General features: G+C 38.6%; 1 protein-coding gene across 6 annotated transcripts in view; it reads left to right on the top strand.

Moving 5' to 3' along the window:
- ulk4 (unc-51 like kinase 4) overlaps positions 1 to 21,165 on the top strand; it is a 210,911-nt gene that overhangs the window by 186,844 nt on the left and 2,902 nt on the right. For 2 of the 6 annotated variants that reach the window (XM_079894054.1, XM_079894052.1), the window contains exon 36: positions 17,208 to 17,293. The exons of the other annotated variants lie outside the window; for them this stretch is intronic. In XM_079894054.1, coding sequence (XP_079750180.1) covers positions 17,208 to 17,293 — 86 coding nt within the window. The remainder of the gene's footprint in view (positions 1 to 17,207; positions 17,294 to 21,165) is intronic. 6 annotated transcript variants of the gene reach the window in all.

The following is a 21,165-nucleotide window of genomic DNA, read 5'->3' as shown; positions in this document are numbered from 1 at the left end:
GCTCTGCTCTAATCCACATTGAGCATGAGTAATTAGCTTCCTTCTCACAGGCAAATGACACTGTTTGTTCCTTCATAACCTTCTGCTTTTTGATATAGCTGTTTTATTTGTGAATCTGTAGAAGTTTGACTCTTTTTGTTTAAACTTTCCCTGACTTCCTATATTACAGCCAATTAGTTGCATTAAGCACAAAGTTCTGATTGGTGGTAATTGGTAAGGCAAGCATCATTACTACTGTATCGCTTATGATACTGCTACGAGTAATAACTCAGTTGTTGAGAAGAGGACAATTCCTCTGGAGGACAATAAAAGCCATATCTATGGACCAGATACCTGCTGCATTTTAAATAAGTTTCTCACCTCTGCTGTAACCTAGGGTTTAGGTCGCATGCTCCATCATATTGGACCATGGTTCTCCTGTGGCCAGCAAGCTTTCAAATCTGCATCATTTGCAGATTCTGTTTCTTGTCCTCTGCCCACTCTGCCGTGCAAAGGCAAAAGACCGTAACTTCGTTTTTGGTCGAAAATGAGTTATTGATATTTTTGGCACATTCAAGACCTCCTTTATCATGTGGATAAGTATCTTGAGTCAATGGCGTTGTTTTTTCGAGAAAATAATGAGTTGTCTTAACAGTAACTTCCAAAAGCCCATGAGAAACCAAGGCAGAACACCGTAACACCAGTTACCGCTCTTTTGCTTTGTTTTGTTATGGTACTCTGCCTTTGTTTAGTCGCGCGTCAAGTTACTGTGCCGGTGTTCTATCAAATATTGCTACCTATCAGATTGTATGGTTATCTGCCTTTGTTTTACTGTCCATTAAAATTGAAATGACGGTGTAGCTTGTGTACTTTGTACAGCTGCCATCAGTCCCTCTAACTTCTGATGTCCTCAGAGCTTTGTCCTGCACAAACGCAGTCAGAACATTTAGTATGGTCTGAACCCGCTCCATCGACAAACGTGCAATGGTTGAAACACTCATGTATCTAGCTGGCAGAGTGGCAAAACTTCGCCGGCACCTTCAGCACCGCCCTAAACACGGTCGAGCCAACGCTGGACTAATATATCTATGGAGGTATTTTGTCATGTCAAATGTATTAATAATGCCATCAGAATGCAACCAAAGCACAGGATAGCAATAAGTAGATGGCTATAAGTAATTGTAAATCATACAAAATTAATGCCATGATGACTAGATTTTATACAGGTGTTAACTATAATGATTTTGTTAATGGTGATCAGCAACTAAATATTGATAATGTGGTTAAAATATTGATAAAGTTACTGCCTTTTGCCTTTGCATGACTTCTCACTTTTTGCTGACAATATAAAGGCAGAGTACAGTAACTTTAAAATAGGGGTCAAAAGTCAAGTTTGAGCTCAAGATTTTTTTATGTACATAATTTTCATTACTAATACATCTAAATGCCAGATTTCCAGTGTCCTACCTAAAATTAATTTATTTTATTAAAAATACATTAGTTTTAAAAATCTTTAAAGTCATTTTTCTCAGTTCCACACTCTATCGAGTTATGGTCTTTTGCCTTTGTAGGGAAGCACTATCCTGTCAATATTAGGTGGCAAAAAGCCCAAAAACATGATTCTCATCATTATGATTTTCGTCTCCCCTGCTGTGACGAGCCCTGGACCACAAGGACACGAGTGTGGCTGCTGTTCTACATTCTCAATCAGTTCACCGAGTTGTTGGTGAGAACGAAAGGGGCGAACGAGGAGACAGCTAGAGACAGAGAAGGGACGGACGCAGGGAGACATTCCCTGAGATACACATCACACAGTGCTCTCAGGGTAACAGAATGTGGCAGTGTGTATCGAGTGCATGAATAATGCAGAGGAAGGAGCAGGACAGTGGTGCTAGCAGACGCTCGCTCACACACAAACACATGCACACACTTTTGCACGGCAAGCTCCCACTCCTGGGACTCAGAGGCGTGCTCATTAGCTCTGCTGTGGCCACCCCTGCAGACTGGAGCCCCTCACAGCGTGACAGTAGCAACAATGGCCTCGTCGCTCAGCCCAGCTGCAGCATGAAAGAGTATTGACCCAGGTACGGTGCCTCGGGCCACCGGCCTCCGCTCACAAACACACATTTGCACACTCCTCCATGGGCAAAACTTGTTTTCGAAAGATGAACCGCCAGGGCTGGATACCACACTGCTGTGTCGAAGGTGTGAGCTGAATTGTCGATGAGGTTGGGAACAGGAAGGAGGAGTGACTTTGCTGTGATTGACAATTTTCCTGTGCAGGTATTGGTGATCAGCTTTCCTGCATTTGTTACTTGTGAGGATGTTATCCCCTTCATATTTATGTTAGAACTGCCCTACCCCACAGGCAGATCTTTCAAGGTTTCCTGGAGGTGAAGGGCGTCTAAGTTTCATCACCTAACCACCGGGGTGCCTCAGGGTTCAGTGTTGGGCCCCCTCCTCTTCTCGAAATACACTGCTTCACTTGGCACACTTGGTTTCTACCATCACTTGTGCCTGTACAATATTAGGACAGTCAGACCTGTCTGAATATACTTTGCAGCTCCTGGTCCAGGTGTTTGTCATCTCAAAACTGGAATCCTTCAACTAATTGTAAACTGGATTTCCTAATCAAACAATGGCTAGCCAATGAAATAATCCCCATGATCATGGCAGCATGTCTAGTCTTCACTAGGGGTCCATGTATGTCTAGTCTTCGAGGGTCCATGTCACACTCCATTGGCTATCCACATAAAGCTGCCTGCATCAAATTCAAGACTGCAGTTTACAGCTGAACTTTGTGCTATTCTGGTATACATTGGATACAATTTCCTACTAAATCAATGCAATACTGATGAATCTAGCAGATCTTACTCCACTATAATATTAATGTTACTAGCCCTAACAACAATTGTACTGTTGTTCCTCACTGACCTTGTCCTAGTTTGACTTTGTAGGGTTCAGCATTGTCAATGTCATGTTCTATTTCCACCACAGCAAAGGCAAAACTGTATTGTTTCTCCATCTCTCCCTGCTCTCTCCATCCATTTTTATCTGTCCTCTATCCCATCTGTGCTATCTGCTCTGCATGGTGTCTGCAGTAAAAACAATGCTCTCCAGCTTTCTATTATCAGCATAGATCTGCATTATCTCACACAATTATCAGCTCCAGAAACAGCACACGCATTGTGATTTGAGTGTTCGTACGCTGCGTGCTGCACAGTTGCATAAAAAGTTTTTAATGCCTGAGGTTTCAGCTCAGGTGCATGAGCTGAGTCTGAGGTGGTGTTAGTCTCTACAGTAAATACAGTACAAATAGCTAATATTTTTGATTAATAGCCAGGACCTGTAGACCTCATCTTAATTTGGGTGAAAGCCTCTGATTGGACAGGTTAGCACATCAAGAGCAATGTCAAATTCAGTGTAATATCATGAAACCACCGTATATCCAGGATGCTTCTGCCCGATACTCTGGGATAGGCTGCTGCATCCCTACATAGGTTGCTTTGGAGAATGGAAGAATGGACTATGAAACCCAACATGTAGTCTACGCTAGTCAGACCTTTGTCTAACAACATAAGCTGTGGTCTAAAGTGCAGTTTGTTCCAGCCAAGTCCAACTTAGACTGAAAAAGACTGGTTTACTGATATGCAATGCGACCAACCACAGGTTGATTTGTTTTTATATGTTGTTTATGAATAGGTTTATCTGAAGTCAATTATATTCAAACAATGATGTGGCATTATCAGAAAAAAAAACACTGGGTAATCATTCAATACTGTGGTATATAGAAGTACACTGGATAGTAGTTGTACCGTAGTACTACCACAATACTTTTTTTTGTAAGGGAATAATGAACCTGCACTTTACAAGCTGGAGGAACCAGTGTCTGTCTCTGTCTGAAATCTCTGTCTCTTTAAAGTCAAGTCAAGTCAAGTCATCTTCATTTATATAGCGCTTTTAACAATGTAGATTGTTTCAAAGCAGCTTTACAGAGATAAACGTATAATTTATGGTAACAGAGATTGTTTTGGCTTTATAGCGGTTCTTTAGTAAAGTTATTTTCCAGCTAAGGTTAGTTATGATTGATTCGCTTCCGTCGCAACAATCATTTGTTATTAAATTAGGGGCCGCTAACACGACACCATTCTCTCTACACAGACTTTAAACGCGAACCTGTGAGAAACGCTGATGGCGTTCACATGCGCATTAAGAATTGGTTCTATAGTTATGTGCGTTTGAATATATGTACGCAGGTTTGTAATTCCCTACAAACCAAGCTTAAACAAAGTACTGGTGTTTCCTTATCATTTTTGATACAGAATTTTATTTTATTTTATCAATTCGGGGTAGATACGCGAATTGAGTTTCCCGACAACGCTTTATCTGTAGAGTGGTAAAGGGATCCTCCATAGGGAGAGACTAGTTGGCACTTCAGCACTGCGTTGTCATCGGGTCCAGGCGAAGGGCCTTCGTCAGATCTGGATACGGCCTGGATCCGGCAGGCTGCGGGAAAACCTCGGGATAAACAAAGACACCAAAATTAGCGTAGATGCCATTCTTCTTATGATGTAACGAGTACATCAGGATTTATGGGAAGTGTTCCCGGTTCCAGCTGACCGAATCTATGCAGCCTAACATTGAATTATAGAAGTCTATAATGTATTATGTGAATGCTAGGTCAAAGAGATGTGTTTTTAGTCTAGCTTTTAACTGACAGAGTGTGTCTGCTTCCCGGACAATGGTAGGAAGGCTGTTCCAAAGTTTTGGTGCTAAATAGGAGAAGGATCTACCGCCAGCAGTCGATTTTGATATTCTAGGTATTATCAACTGGCCGGAATTGCGTTAAGAGCGCGCTCAAGTACTGCGGAGCTAAACCATTTAGTGCTTTGTACGTGATCAGCAATATTTTAAAATTGATGCGATGTTTAATAGGGAGCCAGTGCAGTTTTGACAGAACTGGGCTAATATGGTCATACTTCCTGGTTCTGGTAAGAACTCGAGCTGCTGCGTTTTGAACTAGCTGTAGTTTGTTTATTAAGCGTGCAGGGCAACCACCCAGTAGAGCATTACAATAATCTAGCCTTGAGGTCATGAACGCATGAACTAATTGTTCCGTATTTGTCAATGAGAGCATATGACGTAATTTAGATATATTTTTAAGATGGAAAAATGCAGTTTTACAGGTACTAGACACGTGACTTTCAAATGAAAGATTGGTATCAAAGAGCACACCCAGGTTCCTAACCGACGGCAAAGACTTAAGACTTAACTTAAAAGTAACAAGTACATAATTTCATAAATATAACTTGAACATCATACACAGTTATGCATATATTTCCTAATACTTAGCATCTCTAACAAAACTAAGCTTATCTTTCAGAGATTTTATGCTAATAACCTAATTCCACTAACTTTAGCAAATCCAAATACTTGTTTTTCCTCAAGTGTGCATAATATCAACCTGGTACATTAAACGCAACAAAGTGCTTTGAGGTTTTGTGTACAATGTGCATCAGGCGGTCAGTGAAGGGAATGTGGGTGGTGTGTGGATGTGCCATCTGAGGCTGAGACTACCTAATGTGTTAAATGTGGTAGAAGAGGCTAATCTGTCGCACTAAAAACTCTACAAACTGTCTTCTTTACAAAATTCTCTCTTTGAATTTGTCAAATCGAAATTGGATTGACCTAGATCCGGTAACATTATTATATAAAAGGCTCTAGCACACTAGTTCCGTTAAGAGGTGCAAGGTTCCAAATAAATGACACATTCTACACATATCCTTTCAAACATCACTCTTTCCTTGCGCTTCCCGCACCATACAGCAAGACAGGTCGTCACTCTGCTGTCTTCGGAACATTCAGTAATATGAAAGAGTGATGAACCGAAGCCGGTTTGACGTAAACCTGTGCGAGCATGGATTTTTCAATCGGACAAACTTGTGAGTGATGGTTGGATGTTTTATGAATCCGACTGCTTTCACCACCTATGCAAAAAAGCTTTATATTTATGCAAATGATGCAAATTAATTTACATTGTTCTCTTTTTTTCGGAGTGACAGAGAGCACTTATTCACACGCAAGTGGGCAAGTGACAAAGGGTTTCAATTAAAGCAAGAAAAATCAAGCTCACTCATCCATCTCTCACCCCAGCCATCAACAAAGGCCTTTTGATTAGTATTCATTAATTGCAGTGCTGTAAAATCTATGCATGCTCATTTTTATCAAGCCATCAAAGACCTCACTAATTGCCTCTATAATATCAGAAATAGATCCAGCACATGATGAAGGGATTTTCAAAGAACAGTACAAAGGCTAAAGAGGAAGAGGGCTCCATTTCATGCCCGGGCCACTCAGAAAATTGGGTCAGAATAGGAACAGTATATGTTCTGAGTAACCAGAGTCCTGTGTTTAAAAAGAAGAGTCAGTGCATGCTGTTTATGAGTCAGCAAAGACCACTGCAGATCAACATATTCCGAGGGTGGGTAATGTTAGAGTTTTAATGAGAAAGTTGATGAATAAGAGTTAGGACCAAAAGATCTCAAGAAGTTTAAAGACTATAATCAGAATTAGAGGTTTGTTTCTTTTAGTCCATTCGCTTACAGGTAAAATTGACCAAATTTCCATATACACGTTTAAAATTTAGTCTTTGCTTTTTGGGAAAACAAACCAAAAACATGATAACTCGCCCTGCACTTAAAAACGTTTTGTCCAATCAAGTGGTAATTGCAAAGTATAGTAAATCATGACTGTTATATAAATGAATATTGGCTATTAAATAAATGGACAAGCCCCTTGGTATGTCCCTCCCAACCTGTTTCAATTGGTAAATGTTAACTCAGGGCTGAAAATGCATTCTTCAAGTGGGGTCTGTAGACTGCTGATAAACTAGGAAGCTTCTTGCTTACGTTTTTGCCATTTTCTACAAGGTTTCTATAAGGATCTTTAATAAACATGCAGGTTAACATGAAGACTTCCAAAGTTTAATGTGGCTCCAAAGTATACAACCTTCAGCCTTAAGGCCCGTTCACACCAAGCACGATAACTATAAAGATAACGATAAAGATAACTATATATGCGTCCACACCAACGACCGATAACGGTCTTTTTATTCTAAGCACGCGCGCGCCCGGATGATCCAGATCCATTTTAAATGCGCGAGACCTTTAAATTAGAGTGGATTCTGATTGGCTGTCAGTGTTTTATCGTTCGACAGCTGGAAAAAAATCGTTCTGAAAGTGATCCCAACGATATCGTTCCTCATATCTTTATCGTTATAGTTGTGGTGTGAACTCTGTTATTCTATAATATGGAGAACGATTTTTAGAATTATATCTTTATCGTTATCTTTATAGTTATCGTCCTTGGTGTGAACGGGCCTTTAGACATCAACAATACTAGAAATGTAATCTAGTTCATTAAATGTCTTGAAACAATCTAGTATGGTTTTTGTTTTGTTCATTTTATTTTTTATTACACATTTATTGTCGGACTTTCACCGTGTGGCACCAATAAATCATCCTTAAAACTTACCTGGTGGTTTCCCTCGTCGCTTCTGGCCTCCATCCGCCGGTGCAATCTTAACTGAAAGGTTTGGAAAAACAAGTTCAAGGTGGTTGAACTCTTTGTTCTGAACCACTCCATGAGCAACTGCATCTCTGTCTTAGCTCGTACTTTGCCAAGCAATTTTGGAACTTGTTTTGGTGTTTGTCTCCAACTCATGTTCTGCTAAATAAATACATGTAAATGTAATTGAAAAAGCTAGAGAATATATACAAAAGTATCTTGGTACGGACATTGTACTGTGGTAAAATATTGTTTTGTGGATGCACACATTACCATTCTTGCAGACCTGTTTTTTTTTTTTTTTTTTCTTTGAAGTACATTGAAGTACCATGTAAATAACATGATGAATGTTATGTTCAATACTGTGGTACATAGTAGCTGTACTGTAGTACACAATACTTTTTTTGTAAGGGAATAATGAACCTGCACTTTACAAGCTGGAGGAAACAACATTTACCCCCTGTCTCAGAGCACAGCTATACATTCAGAATGATCTTTTGGCAGATGATACCCATCCTGCTTACACACGCATCATTCAAATCTGCCTCAAACTGTTTATCTTCTCATAGTCACCAATATTTTTCCACTCAGGTCTGACGAGAGGTATTGTCTGAAGACAATGTGCATAAGTGTCTTAAAGCTCTTGTGTTCTTCTTACGTGATTATGCACCCGCTGATGAAAAGTGTGTGTTTGTGTGTGTGTGGAGGGCACGTGTTTGTGGGTTGTGGATTGATTGGGTTCATCTCCACATCCTCTCATCTTGTCCTCTTAACAGAATGGCGGGTCGTGCACTTGAGCGAGCGAGTGAAGGAACATTGGAGTCTCCCTTAAGACCCCATCTGAGAATCTGTTATACTAATATGCTAATAGGCATGTTAATTCAGTTGGTAATTACAAGGACTTGGGTGTACTGTTCCATGTCAGCCTTTGAAGTGGAGAAACTAGGAAACTGCTTGCATATTAAATGCGCAACAGAGCTTGTTTAGGTTCGGAGGAGGGAGTTGAAGAGAAAACGTTTGTTTTCGTGATGTTTTCATATCAGTGTTAAAAATCTCTTTGTCAGAAGGCTCATCCTAAGTTCAGGGTTGGTAGCGACTAGATCATTTTAGGGTGTGTTCACTCCAGGGCTTAAAAACAGGGAAAAAATCAATCGGTTCACTCAGAGCAGAATCAATATTCTAATGTTTCTGTTCTGTGTTCATTCTGTAACATTACAGATCCGAAAACAGTTTGATTAGAAAAAATACCGGTTAATAAAGTTATTTTTATTTCTCTTTTTGCCTATACTTTATACCAGAAAAGTTTGACTCATACCTCGAGTGGATCCTCAAACTGTCAGCAAAGCCTCATACAGTATCTCCACCCGCCTCAATCGTGAATGAAGTCCTGCACACATTCTGGACACCATCTCTGCTTGTTTGCAGCTCAAGGGTAAATAAAGAACTGTTTCTTTGAATAAGTACAGCGTTTTCTTTATTTAAAAAAACACAGGAGCTGAGAAGAGTTTCAGCCTGGTATTTGCCCTCTAATCGTCAGTACAGCCTGTGCATAACGCTTCGTCTTTTATACACAAGATTTTAGCCAAATGTATTAAACGACAGGAAAAACCTCAGCGCTCACATAGCTACAATCAACTTTGTAACCTGTAAGTTGATGAAAACGTGATGCTGAACTTGCTGCTTCAGATGCAACCGTTAAAGACTTACAAAGCACAAATCTCAGACATTCGCTGTTGGAATTTAGCTTGATTTTGGTTCTTCGCTGGTTTCAAAACACACACCACGCTGGATATAACCTGCCATTCATTTTCATAATACTTTAACGGTTGTTGAGATATCCTCGGAAAAACCCCTGAGATCCTCAGCTAATGCCAGTGACTTACCTATGATGACTTGACAGCTGAGTGCGGGCATTTCACTCACGTTGGACTCACTCAACGTCCCATTTGCATAGGCCGTACTATTTGAATTCATGATTGGTTGACTGCCAAATTAAAATATTTGAACGATAAAATAACGTTAATGGTCATTTAAAATAAGCGTTTCTGTTCAGAACGCTAGATTTCGTTTTTGTTTGTTCCTGTTAAAATTTTGTTTGTTTGTTTTTGTTAGGAGCCCTGGTTTACACTGAATGCACGTGTGTATTGTTACAGAGTTGAGCGGATGTTTTCAACTGATTTTCTATAAGAGTTGAGCGGCAAGCTTACGATGTTCACCTATGTACGCTTGTGTCGTTTGTAAGGTAGTTGTAGAAAGTAGGTTGTTCCAAGCATCTTGGAAAAGTTGCCACAGTTGTTCTATGGATTGCTTCTGTCTCCTCTTGCAATCCCACTCTGACTTAGTGATGTCAGAATCAGAGCTCCATGGAGGCTACACCATCTGTTGTAGGACTTCACATGCATACAAAGATCTCAATGGATTGTTAATCTTCTTTCAAAGGGAATGTGTGGAAATCTAGAATTGATGTGTCCTACTGCTACACTAAAGAGGGAAATAACCATCTTAAGAATAAGGTTTTATTTGTTTGCAGTTGATGCTTTTCTTAACCCTAAAAGAAGAGTGCAAGAGTTATCCAAAGGATACGTTGCCCTATTAGCCAAAGTCATCAATATTTCTATAATTTATTTGATGCAAAAAAATATTTAATACGCAAAATATGCTGCATGTATTAGAGCCCGACCGATATATCGGCAGGCCGATATTATCGGCCGATATTAGGCATTTTCAAAACTATCGGTATCGGCATTTATAACGGCCGATAAATGAATATTTAAAAAATAAAATAAAAACGGACGAAACACCCTTCAACCATGTTATGAGTGTTGGCGTTGTATAGTTTGTCCACCAGAGGGCACTCTACACCGTCCCTGTTGGCAACACTCGTGTATAACGCGCCACACATTCTGCAACCTGCTGATCCAGCCAGAGTCGGGCAGAGAGAACCGCGAGTGAGATCAGCGGTGAAGTGTGTTCATGGTGAGTTGGTCACGACTCACGAGACATACATTGCTTGAATAACAATTAAAAGAACATCCCTATCAGTTCTCTTAACTCAAATAAGGATGACAAAATTCGTGACTCATGTCCAGTTTTGCTGCGGTTAAATAAGCCGAGAGTGAAGCGGAACAACGCGACGTATAGGCTATATTCACATAAAATGTTAACACTGCAGTTCACAAAAGTTCATAATGTGCATGTGCTTTAATGCTTTGTCGGTTAAACATTTAATTTTAAATGCTGATGCGCTGTTCTAACGTGTGCGTTTCTCAGCGCGTTCTTTTAAAGAGACAGTAGCAATTGTAAACACATTGCCGCTTGTCCTTAAAGGGATAGTTCACCCAATAATAAAAATGATCTCATTATTTACAGGCACTCTAATGTTGTTCCAACTGTATTAATTTCCTTCTAATATTTTTCTAATATTAATAGTTTGAAGAATGTGGGTAACCAAACAGTAGCTGGTCCCCATTGACTTCCAAAGGAGAAAAATATACTATGGAAGTCACTGGGGTACATCAACTGTTTGGTTACCCACATTCATCCAAATAACTTATTTTCAACAGAAGAAAAAAACAACTTGAGAGAGTAAATTATGACAATTTGAATTTGTTGTCAATTTGAATGTGAAATTGTTGTTTTTGTTCAAAGGACTAAACGTTTAGTCTTAAAAAAAAATTTATACATTTTATTTATCAGAACTTTAATATATTTTGATGTTCCTCTGTTCTGTTGTGACAATAAAAGAAACAAGTTTCTTTTTAAAATGCATTATCATATTATTTTAGTTAAAACTCATAAATAACTACAAATAACTAATGTTAGGGAAATTTGTTAATGTTTTGTTGTGCGTTTCTGAAAAAAAATAAAAAATATCGTCCGATATATCGGAATATCGGATTTTAAAACCAACAAATATTTGTACCGGTATCGGCCTTCAAAATCCTTTATCGGTCGGGCTCTAGTACCCATCAAAAGTTTGTACACACCAATTGTAAAGTGTGTCCAAACTTACTGTACTATAATACACATAAATAATATTGCTACTGTATTATAATATACACATAAATAATATCGGCCGATATATCGGTGTCTGGCTTTTTTTTTATCGGTATCGGCATCGGCGCCCAAAAATCCATATCGGTCGGGCTCTAGCATGTATGACATGCCTAAGTGTCCTAAAGGTGATGATACAATTTCAACTTTCAACTTCAACTTTTTGAGCAATGTTGCTGGGCAATCTTGCCGGCCAATTGTTGCTTGGGCACTTTCCGATTGAAATGGGCAATAAATTTCTATTTGGATAATTTAGATCGGTCGTCTCATCTGGTTGCCCGATGACGGCAACATTGCCCAGCAATATTGCTCAAAAAGTTGCCCTGTGTATCATCACCTTAAAATTGAGACATGTACATTTCTAGTATTTTTACACTGCTGAACTGTCTTGTCTTCAACCTCAGGGGTGGGCAATTCCAGTCCTTGAAGGTCCACTGTCCTGCAGGGTTTAGCTCCATCCCTAATCAATCTACTAAAAAAAAAAAATAATAATTTGTGGAAAAATGTTGATTAGCACAAAAAATTCCCCAATTAAAAACAAAAATCAAGTTTATGGTGAGGCACATATAATAGAAGTGATTGGGCCAGATTTTTTGAGGGTGTTAAAGCTCAAATGTAAAGCTCATGATTTTATGAAGTACTTATATTAGCTCTTTTGTTCAAATGTGTGTTGTTTGAGCTCTAAAGCTGTTTAAGTCATCACAGAAAAGGTTAGTAACGTGACTTTTCCTCACTAAAATCATGTTAACATGCATATTGTTCATGTCTTGTGGCTATACTTTTGAGTGTTTCAACATTTATAGATTAGCCCCATTCACTACATTTTCATTGTAATCCAGTGGTGATGGTGTTTTGTGGAAAAGTGGAAATTAATTATTGTGGTAATTGGCATTTCTACCACTAATGCTGTCTTTTGAGCTCAACTGATATTCCTTTAAATGGCCAATTGTTGACTTTTCATTATTTCACGCTGCAAATTGCTGTCAGTTTGAATGCTACAGTACTTTAGACCAGACTGACTGACTGTCTGCAACTGATCAACTGTCATAAAAAGCCGAAGTGATTCAAGCTATCAGCAGAGTTTAGCTCTCACACATGCATATAACATTTCTTTCTCGTTATATTTTTCCTCTGCCCTTGTCTCGATTACTCTTCCACTCACTCTATTTTGTCAGCTTCCATTGTTCATGTCACACTGCAACCTTTTGCATCTGATATGCAAGATTCTGTGTCCAACTGTAAGGATTATAGGCCAACAGCGTCTTGCATTGAGTCAGACTGATTCAGGTGTGTTGGGCACAGTAAATTACACAGAGGGGCTGTGAGTCTATCAGCTGCTGAGAAACCATTTCAGATGCTATTTAAAGCAGTTTCTTATAGGTGACTGTTCCAAAACATTCTCCTCATCTGCTATCTGGTGGACATTTGAGGGTGTTCCAGGGAGAGCTTGTTTGTGAGTCATATGGCTTCTCTCGATTTATTTCCTGGCAAAAGGAAGGAGATTTTCTCAGAACAAAGCTTAATTTCCTGCCTGTCTATACTATGTTTATATATATATATATATATATATATATATATATATATATATACATATATACCTAAAGGATTATTAGGAACACCATACTAATACTGTGTTTGTTTGTATTTTAAGTAGTTTATGTTGTTATTGTCTTGTTTTATCTGGTGTCAAACATCGTATGAAAACGTGTTTCCCAAATGAAAGAACTGATTCTGAAGTGCTGAAATGAGTCGTTAGTAATTCCAGTCTCACTTCCTGCCCAAATCTACATAGGTTTGTAACAAATTTGCATAATGGCATATAATGGCAAAAAAATCATATAAATTTTGCATATAAAATTGCATACAAATCGTTACCGTTCGTATCACTGTGTATCAAGCGCTTAGGAAGCCTCTGGAACTGAAATTCAGATATGGTAATGGGGTTTCGTTTAGTTTAGTTTGCTGTAAGCAGTAGACCAATCACAACAGACTGAACCATCTGACCAATCAGAGCAGAGGAAGCTCTCGTTTAGAGAGACTAAATCCTTTATCGAACCATTTCAGACACTGTGACAAAAGAGCTGATGCTGCAATCATATATATTATGAGAAAGTAATCCTTTAAAATAGCATAATAGGGGCACTTTAAGAGCAAATAAAACTTACGCGATGCATAAAAAAACACAACGCTGAGTGTTGAACTGCTTCCTGTCTACTTGTGAAATTGTTGGCCAGAATAAGCTACAATGTGCACTAGACATTACAATCATCTGGTTGAATGAATGATCTTTTTATAATATAGTTTTAAAAATTCTATTTACTTAATACCTCTATCAGCCCCATGGAAGAGCTGCATCTGTCAGTTAGCAACAGTTGGAGTTGTTAACCAAATGGTAAACCTAAATGGTATTCGTCCATTCTAAATGGGTGAATTGGAGGTGCCTTGTGTATTGGGGAGCAGGGAAATCCAGGAAATAAAGACAAAATGACATGTTCAGCTGGGTAGATAACCCTGTTGCCTAGTAACGGGTGCATATTGAGGTGGGCATGCGGGCTGGGGTGATGACATCAGAGATAAAGAGCACAGGCGTGTGAGACATCAGACTCTTCGGAAACGTAATAAAGCTTCTACCACCCTTCTTATCACGGACGACTCTTCATACTCAGGGGTGTTATTCCTCCATCAAGGCTTCTTCGAAATGTACAACAAAAACAAACAAAAAAATGGTTCTTCAGAGACGGCTTTTGTGCACAAGCTGTCACCCTGTTGTGTTTTGCCCGGTTGTTTTGGAAGTAAAGGGAGCATCTTCTGAACGAGCCATCACAATCTGTGGGCTCCTTGCTTAGATGTGGCTCTGCATGAAAGAGTGTGTGAAACATAAACACCCCAGACAAACTTCTGAAGTGCCAGTTGATCCCAGTCTGTTCGGGAACTTCAGCAAAGAGTCCGAACATGATAGTCTCAGTTTCACATCAGCTCTCTGTACTTCTAGGTGAATCTGTATAGTCTCTTCCTAGCAGCTTTTGTGGCTGGCTTACAGATTCCAAAATGAACTTTTTGCCAATGGTGGGTAAAGTGATTGATTTTTTTCCTTTATCTTTTTCATTTTAGTTGGTACATATTTACAGTAGGTGTTTAATTCCAACAATATACCAATTGGCAATATTTGCCACAAAATGTGATTTTCGTGTGTGTGTGTCAAGCCAAGTTTCATTTGTATAGCACTTTTGACAGTACAGATTGTTTCAAAGCAGCTTTACAGTGATGATAGGAAATTAATGGAATGGAGATTGTTTTGGCTTTACAGCAGCTCTAGAATAAAGTTATTGTCCAGCTAAAGTTAGTTTTTGATTGATTCACTTCCGTTGTAAAGATCATTAGTTATTAACTTAGGGGCCGCTTACACAACACTGTTTCAACCGAAAACTTATAACAAGAACAACTCTAAAAAGTATGTGCATCACTATTTGTGGGGTGAGATTGTGGAATGGATTTGAGTAGGTGTTAAAACACTGTACAAACATTAAACACTTTAAATTTGAAATAAAAACACTTTATTAAAAGGATGTGAAGAGGAACAGAGGTGATTGTGAGTGTGGGCTATAATACTGATTGCATTGGGATATGTGAATATAGGCTGAAGGGTTGTTTGGTGCAAAATGTTAAAGTTTTGTTCATGTTAAAAATGATGGTATGTTTGTTATCTTGCTATAAATATAAAATGGTGTGTGTGTATATATATATATATATATATATATATATATATATATATATATATATATATATATATATATATATATATATATATATATATATTCGAGAACATTATGTGGACCAAATGTTCCCACAAATACAGTAATACCAGTAAATTTGGGCCTTGTTTGTAAAAAACAGATTATAAACAATGCAAAAACATTTTTTTACATGTATTTTGTATGGATTTTCTGTAATGAGTAAGGTTAGGGTTAAGGTATAGAATTTACAGTTTGTACAGTATAAAAATAATTATGTCTATGGAAAGTCCCCATAAAACATGGAAAACCCAACGTGTGTGTGTCTGCGATGGACTGGCCATCCATTCAGGGCGTTTCCCAGCCTGTGGTCTGAGACGCTGGGAGAGGTTCCAGCCCCCAGTGACAATAGTAAAGGATAAAGCATCTGACTTTGCACATATGTGTTTCTTATAACAAAAGATGGCAGGTAGATTTGTAGTAGTATGTGAGTTATGAAAGAAAAAGTTAAAGGAGAACTCCGGTCAATTTTAACATTGAGCTAATTTTTTTTGTACATTTGGAGTGCTGTCAATACAGAGAACAATGACAAAAATCGGTGTTGCCTACACCGTGTTATCCTCTTTTTAAAATTTGCACCCTGTTGACTTCAATGGGGCAATGTTTAAACCTGCTTTTAGCCTCTTAACATCCTTGATGTGTCATTACAAGTGCACAGAAAATGTGAGTTATTCCTTCAGAGTGAACACGAGTGAGTCTGACTGCAGTAGATGTGAAAGATATGAATAAAAATTATGTTTATTCAGCCAGCGCTCATACCTGTATTTACATCCTGTTTTCGGTTGAAGTCCACAGTAGTCGATTGCCGAGTTCACGCGCATAGGTTTAGTTACCTATGATCACGCACGTGAACTCGGCAATCGACTACTTTGGACTTCAACCGAAAACAGGATGTAAACAGAGGTATTTGCGCTGGCTTAAATAACATCATTTTTATACATATCTTTCACATCTACTGCAGTCAAATTCACTCGTGTTCACTCTGAAGGAATCACTCACATTTTCTGTGCACTTGTAATGACACATCAAGGATGTTAAGAGGCTAAAAGCAGGTTTAAAACTTGCCCCATTGAAGTCAACAGGGTGCAAATTTTAAAAATAGAATAACTCAGTGTAGGCAACACCGATTTTTGTCATTGTTCTCTGTATTGACAGCACTCCAAATGTACAAAAAAATTAGCTCAATGTTAAAATTGACCGGAGTTCTCCTTTAAAAACAGCCTTCCTTATATCTCGTCCAAATGGTGCTCACTGCAGAGCCAAATGACATCCAGCTCCACCTCTCTGGACATGATGGGTGGAGATTTACCTAGTTCAGCTATTGGGTGGAGTTATGATTAACGATAGGTTCATGTGTTACGGTAGGATGAGGGTGTGGTTTGACCGTCTAGCTGGACATCAAGCTCCACCCATTGTCTCTGCAGTGAGCAGCATCTCTACGTCTGTCAGCATGAGGAGCAGGATTCACTGAGAGCTCTTACAGAGATGAAGTGTGTCCTGTGCTGTTCATCTGAGGGGGCTTTCACTGACCCTCATTCACTCAGATGAAGCATCTCATCTGTGAGACGCCACAGAGATGACACGCTGAAGAGCGAGTGCCGCTAATTCTAAAAACAGACATGTCAAATCAGCGGCAAACTACTCGAGTGTCGTACGGGTTACCATTCATGCTATTTTCAGTCTGTTATGATAGAACGGAGCTTGCGGAGCACGTTAACTGACTAAATAGGTTTCATGCAGCTTCTGTTTGACACTATATGAGAGTGTGCCATCTGTGAGCCTGTTTCCTAAGGTACATTTTATCTTCTTCCTGTACAGATGAGTGCAGTTGGCAGCTCCTGTTGGGGTTCTTCGGAAGGGCAGATCCTGGTTCACGTGCTGCAGAAACTGGCTCTGTCTACTGGGTGAGTAACCCGACACCAGCTCCCTGTCAGCCCCTCATCCAGCAGCACATGGGCCCCCGGTCGAGTCTCTCAGTGTGACCCTCATCTTTGATCCATTCATGTCAGGGCCGAGGCGTAGGCCTCTGATGAGAGCTTCTCTGAGCTCAGGCTTCACCCACAGATTGATACAGGACTATTGTGACCCCCCCTCCTCTTCTTCTGCTGAAATGAGAAGGCATCCCTTTGAAGCTGGCCAGCCAAGCTTAGGAGGCAAAGCTTCAGCAATATTGGGTTCTTGGCAAAGTGGAGAATTTTTTTGGAAAACAATACGTTACTGAATGACGACATCACCAAAATGCGTTCCGCTCAAGGGAGCTCTATGAATATAGTTGAATTTAACTTTAAAGCAATATTGTAGGTATGATTCAAGGTTAGTTCAATCAACATAATGTTGGTTGCTGCAAAGATAATTTCCTTTAAAGAAAGCAAAAATCGGGGTTACAGTAAAGCCCAAAGTATACGTTGGCTTTGATGCGAACGGTTGGTGCAGGGCTTGACGCTTACATTTCTTTCCAAGGAGCAGATGTTCTCATAAGTTAAGGATGAATAATACTACTCTTAAGTATTAATAATGTAATTATTTATAGGCCTACTTTATTTATATATATATATTAGTGCTGTCAAAATTATCGTTAACTTTTTTCAGTTTTCAGGTTAAAATATTTAACGCAGCATCCGTTTTTGTTTTCTGTCATTCTTTGACTATAGTGTTACATCATATGATCACGCTCTTATTCATGAAAATGCTTTTAAATCATTCAAGCGTGACAAGACAAACCAGAACGTGCTGTCTGTGAATGTCCTGTCTATATGACACACGACACACAGAAAGACGTGCACCAGAATCGAGTTCTCTTTCACGCTTCAACTTAACAATAACACACAAAATTATGCCAAAATGCCCGTTTTGTCGAGTATTCTCATAAGAGCAGTCTTAGTTAAATAACGAACTTAAAGAGTTGTGAGAAAATGAGATGCGCATCAGATCCGCGTAATGCCATTACAGCTGCAGATCTTAAAGTGACAGCAGCCTAATAAATCAGTTGCTGTGATGTCTGTCATTAATGTTAATCAAAGAACAAAGGTAACTGAGAAAATTGTAGCTTTAATAAGGATTAGTCCAAATGTAATTTATGCAGTTAAGACTGTAAAGTGTTTGATAACTGTATTCAATTTCTGTATATTTCATACCTGTTAGACAGGAAGGGCACAGGTAAATATGACATTTATTATGGGTAAAAGATTAAAGGGCTGACTTGAATATGCTAAAATTAATTTGGATAGACCTGTGGAGTTCTGTAAGAATGTTTTATGGAGTGATATGATCCATGGATCAGCGGTATATCTGGTGATATATGAGCAGAAGAACATCATCTCTATGGTCAAACATTGAGGAGGTCCACTCTTTATATGGGGAAGGGGAAATATTGACTGTGTGAAGGATGTCATGAATTCTTTGAAATTTCAAGACATTTTGGCAGCAAAAGTGACTCATAGTGGACTCTCCAGCAGGACATCCCAAAGTATACATCCAAACTTGGTTCAGCGATCAGGCGTAGAATGTTTTTGAGTGGCCTGACAGTCTGCAGATTTAAATCTCATTGAAAATATTTGGTGTAATTTGAAGAAAGCAGTGCTAATGTGGAAACCAGAGATTATCAGTGATCTGGAAGCTTTTTCAAGTGAAGAATGGGCCAAGGTTGCAGTAGAGAGGAGACAGAAGCTTCTAAGCACTTACTCTATGCGTTTATTTGAGGAGGATTCATTTTGTACATGAACGTTTAGAGGCAATTTGATTTTTTATTTGATTTTTTTCATCAACTTAACGTTCTTATCACTCAAACGTGTATTCATAAAAGTTCTATAATAGTTGACTGATTTTTGTTGTCATAAAATGTTGTTCTTCGGCAGCAAAATGTCTTGCAGGTCAAGAGGGTTATTCAAATGTTGATTGCATCTGTATGCCAGTACTGTTTTGAAATGTTTATGCTTTACTGCTCAATCAACACACAGAGGTAAAATATGCACTCTTACAGCCATATACAACAAATAACAATTGTGCTAGATTTTTCCCCTACGCACCTGACTTAGGTTGAACAGAGTGTCCTTGACACCTGAAAATATTATACTCAGTTGAGTTCACCTGAACGCGCGGGTTGACGACTAAGCGTAGCTATTCTTACCGCATAAATAAAATGCCTAAGAATTATAGTTACCTGACCGCAATCTAACCCCGCCTAAGAGTGTCACAAAGAGTCGAACGACGTCTCGCCCCCTTTCGACACCATCACTCGGGAATAAGGTCTTTAGTGTCTCACTAACCTGTAACCTGTAACTTGTTCCACTAACTAACTTGCTGCGCAGCAATAATAACCAACTTCAGACAATGCCTTCGAATATGCTTTAATAACGGCCGGAGGATCTCAGACAAATCTCATAGAGAATCCCACCAGCAAAAAGAATACAACAGTCTTTATAGAATAGGAGCATGGCAAAAATGACATGATACATTACATAATTTCTCTATAATTTGATCGGTTCTTCATGTGCAAACCCTTCTGTTAGGTAGAAGCAAATTTCGATCTCAAATCATTAAAAAAATGGAAAAGGTTAGAAGTTCAGTTGATTACTCAATATGTCATGAGACTATTCTAGACTGTTATATTTTTGATATTGTCTAGCCAGCATCTCAGAATATGGTTTCAACACAATCTTCAGAGTACGTTTTGTTCAAGTGAATGTTAGGCCTAAAGGAGAAGTAAGGTTAGATGTTAGAATTATGATTAGTTTGATATACGGTTTACTATTTTATTCATTAAAAAATCCATCACACAATATAAACACCTTAAAGTAAACATTGTCATAATTCATCAGCAGTAGATCATAAGCAATCATTTGGTATACAGATGTGGTATTAATTTTGAGATGTTCTGAAAGCACCAACCTGTAGAACGTGCAACATCGCTTTTACCTTAAATTTCATAAGCCAGAATGTTTTAGAATTTTGAAGGACCTGCAAGGTATTTTTTATTAAAAAAAATTATACTCTCCAGAAGTTATGAGCATTAAAAAAAAATTGTTCCAAACTAATTAGCGCAAAAAAATGTAGGCCGTATTAGAATGTGGTTAGAAAAATCTGCGTACAGTATGCGTACTATGGTAATGATGAAAATTATGCATACCCTAGATAATGACAAAACTGAAACATACTTACAATGGAAGTGAACGGTGTCATTCCGTAAATGTTAAAATAATATAGCCAGAAGACATGTTAACATGATTTTTGTTATTCATGTCATTCATGTCAACAGATTTAAATCTGTTGCTCATGTAATCTGATTGTCTCTTCAAAAGACTTGGATTAAACAGCTTGATTCATATGGATTTCTTTTATGATATCTTTACTTTTTGAAGCATGATCATTTTGGTTGAGTGGACTTTCAATGGAGGGACTGAAACATCTTAGGCTGCATTAAAAAATATCTTCATTTGTGTTTTGAAGATGAACGAAAGTCAACATTACAACATTACACAAAGGGTTAGTACTGGGTGAACTAACCCTTTGTGTTGAACCAGGAATATTCCTTTAACGTGTTAGTGTTAAACGAAGTGCTTTAGTTACAGTAGCTATGTTACTTTCCATCCAAAGTTGCAAACTTAACTTGTGCGCAAAATTGGAATATCGCATAAAACATTTGAGAATAAAGCACCGTTTCCATCCAGTGAGCCGAAGAGAACTAAATCGTCGCTTCCTGATAAACAGCCGCTAAATATCACTAAGAAAAATGAACGTTTCTGCAGTAGGAGAAGCCACTGTATATAATAATTCTGTG

Source organism: Squalius cephalus (genome assembly GCF_949319135.1).
Source record: "Squalius cephalus genome assembly, chromosome: 15".
NCBI classification, from domain to species: Eukaryota; Metazoa; Chordata; class Actinopteri; order Cypriniformes; family Leuciscidae; genus Squalius; species Squalius cephalus.
The sequence above is the reverse complement of the archived record's forward strand: the minus strand, read 5'-3'. Positions and strand labels throughout refer to the sequence as shown.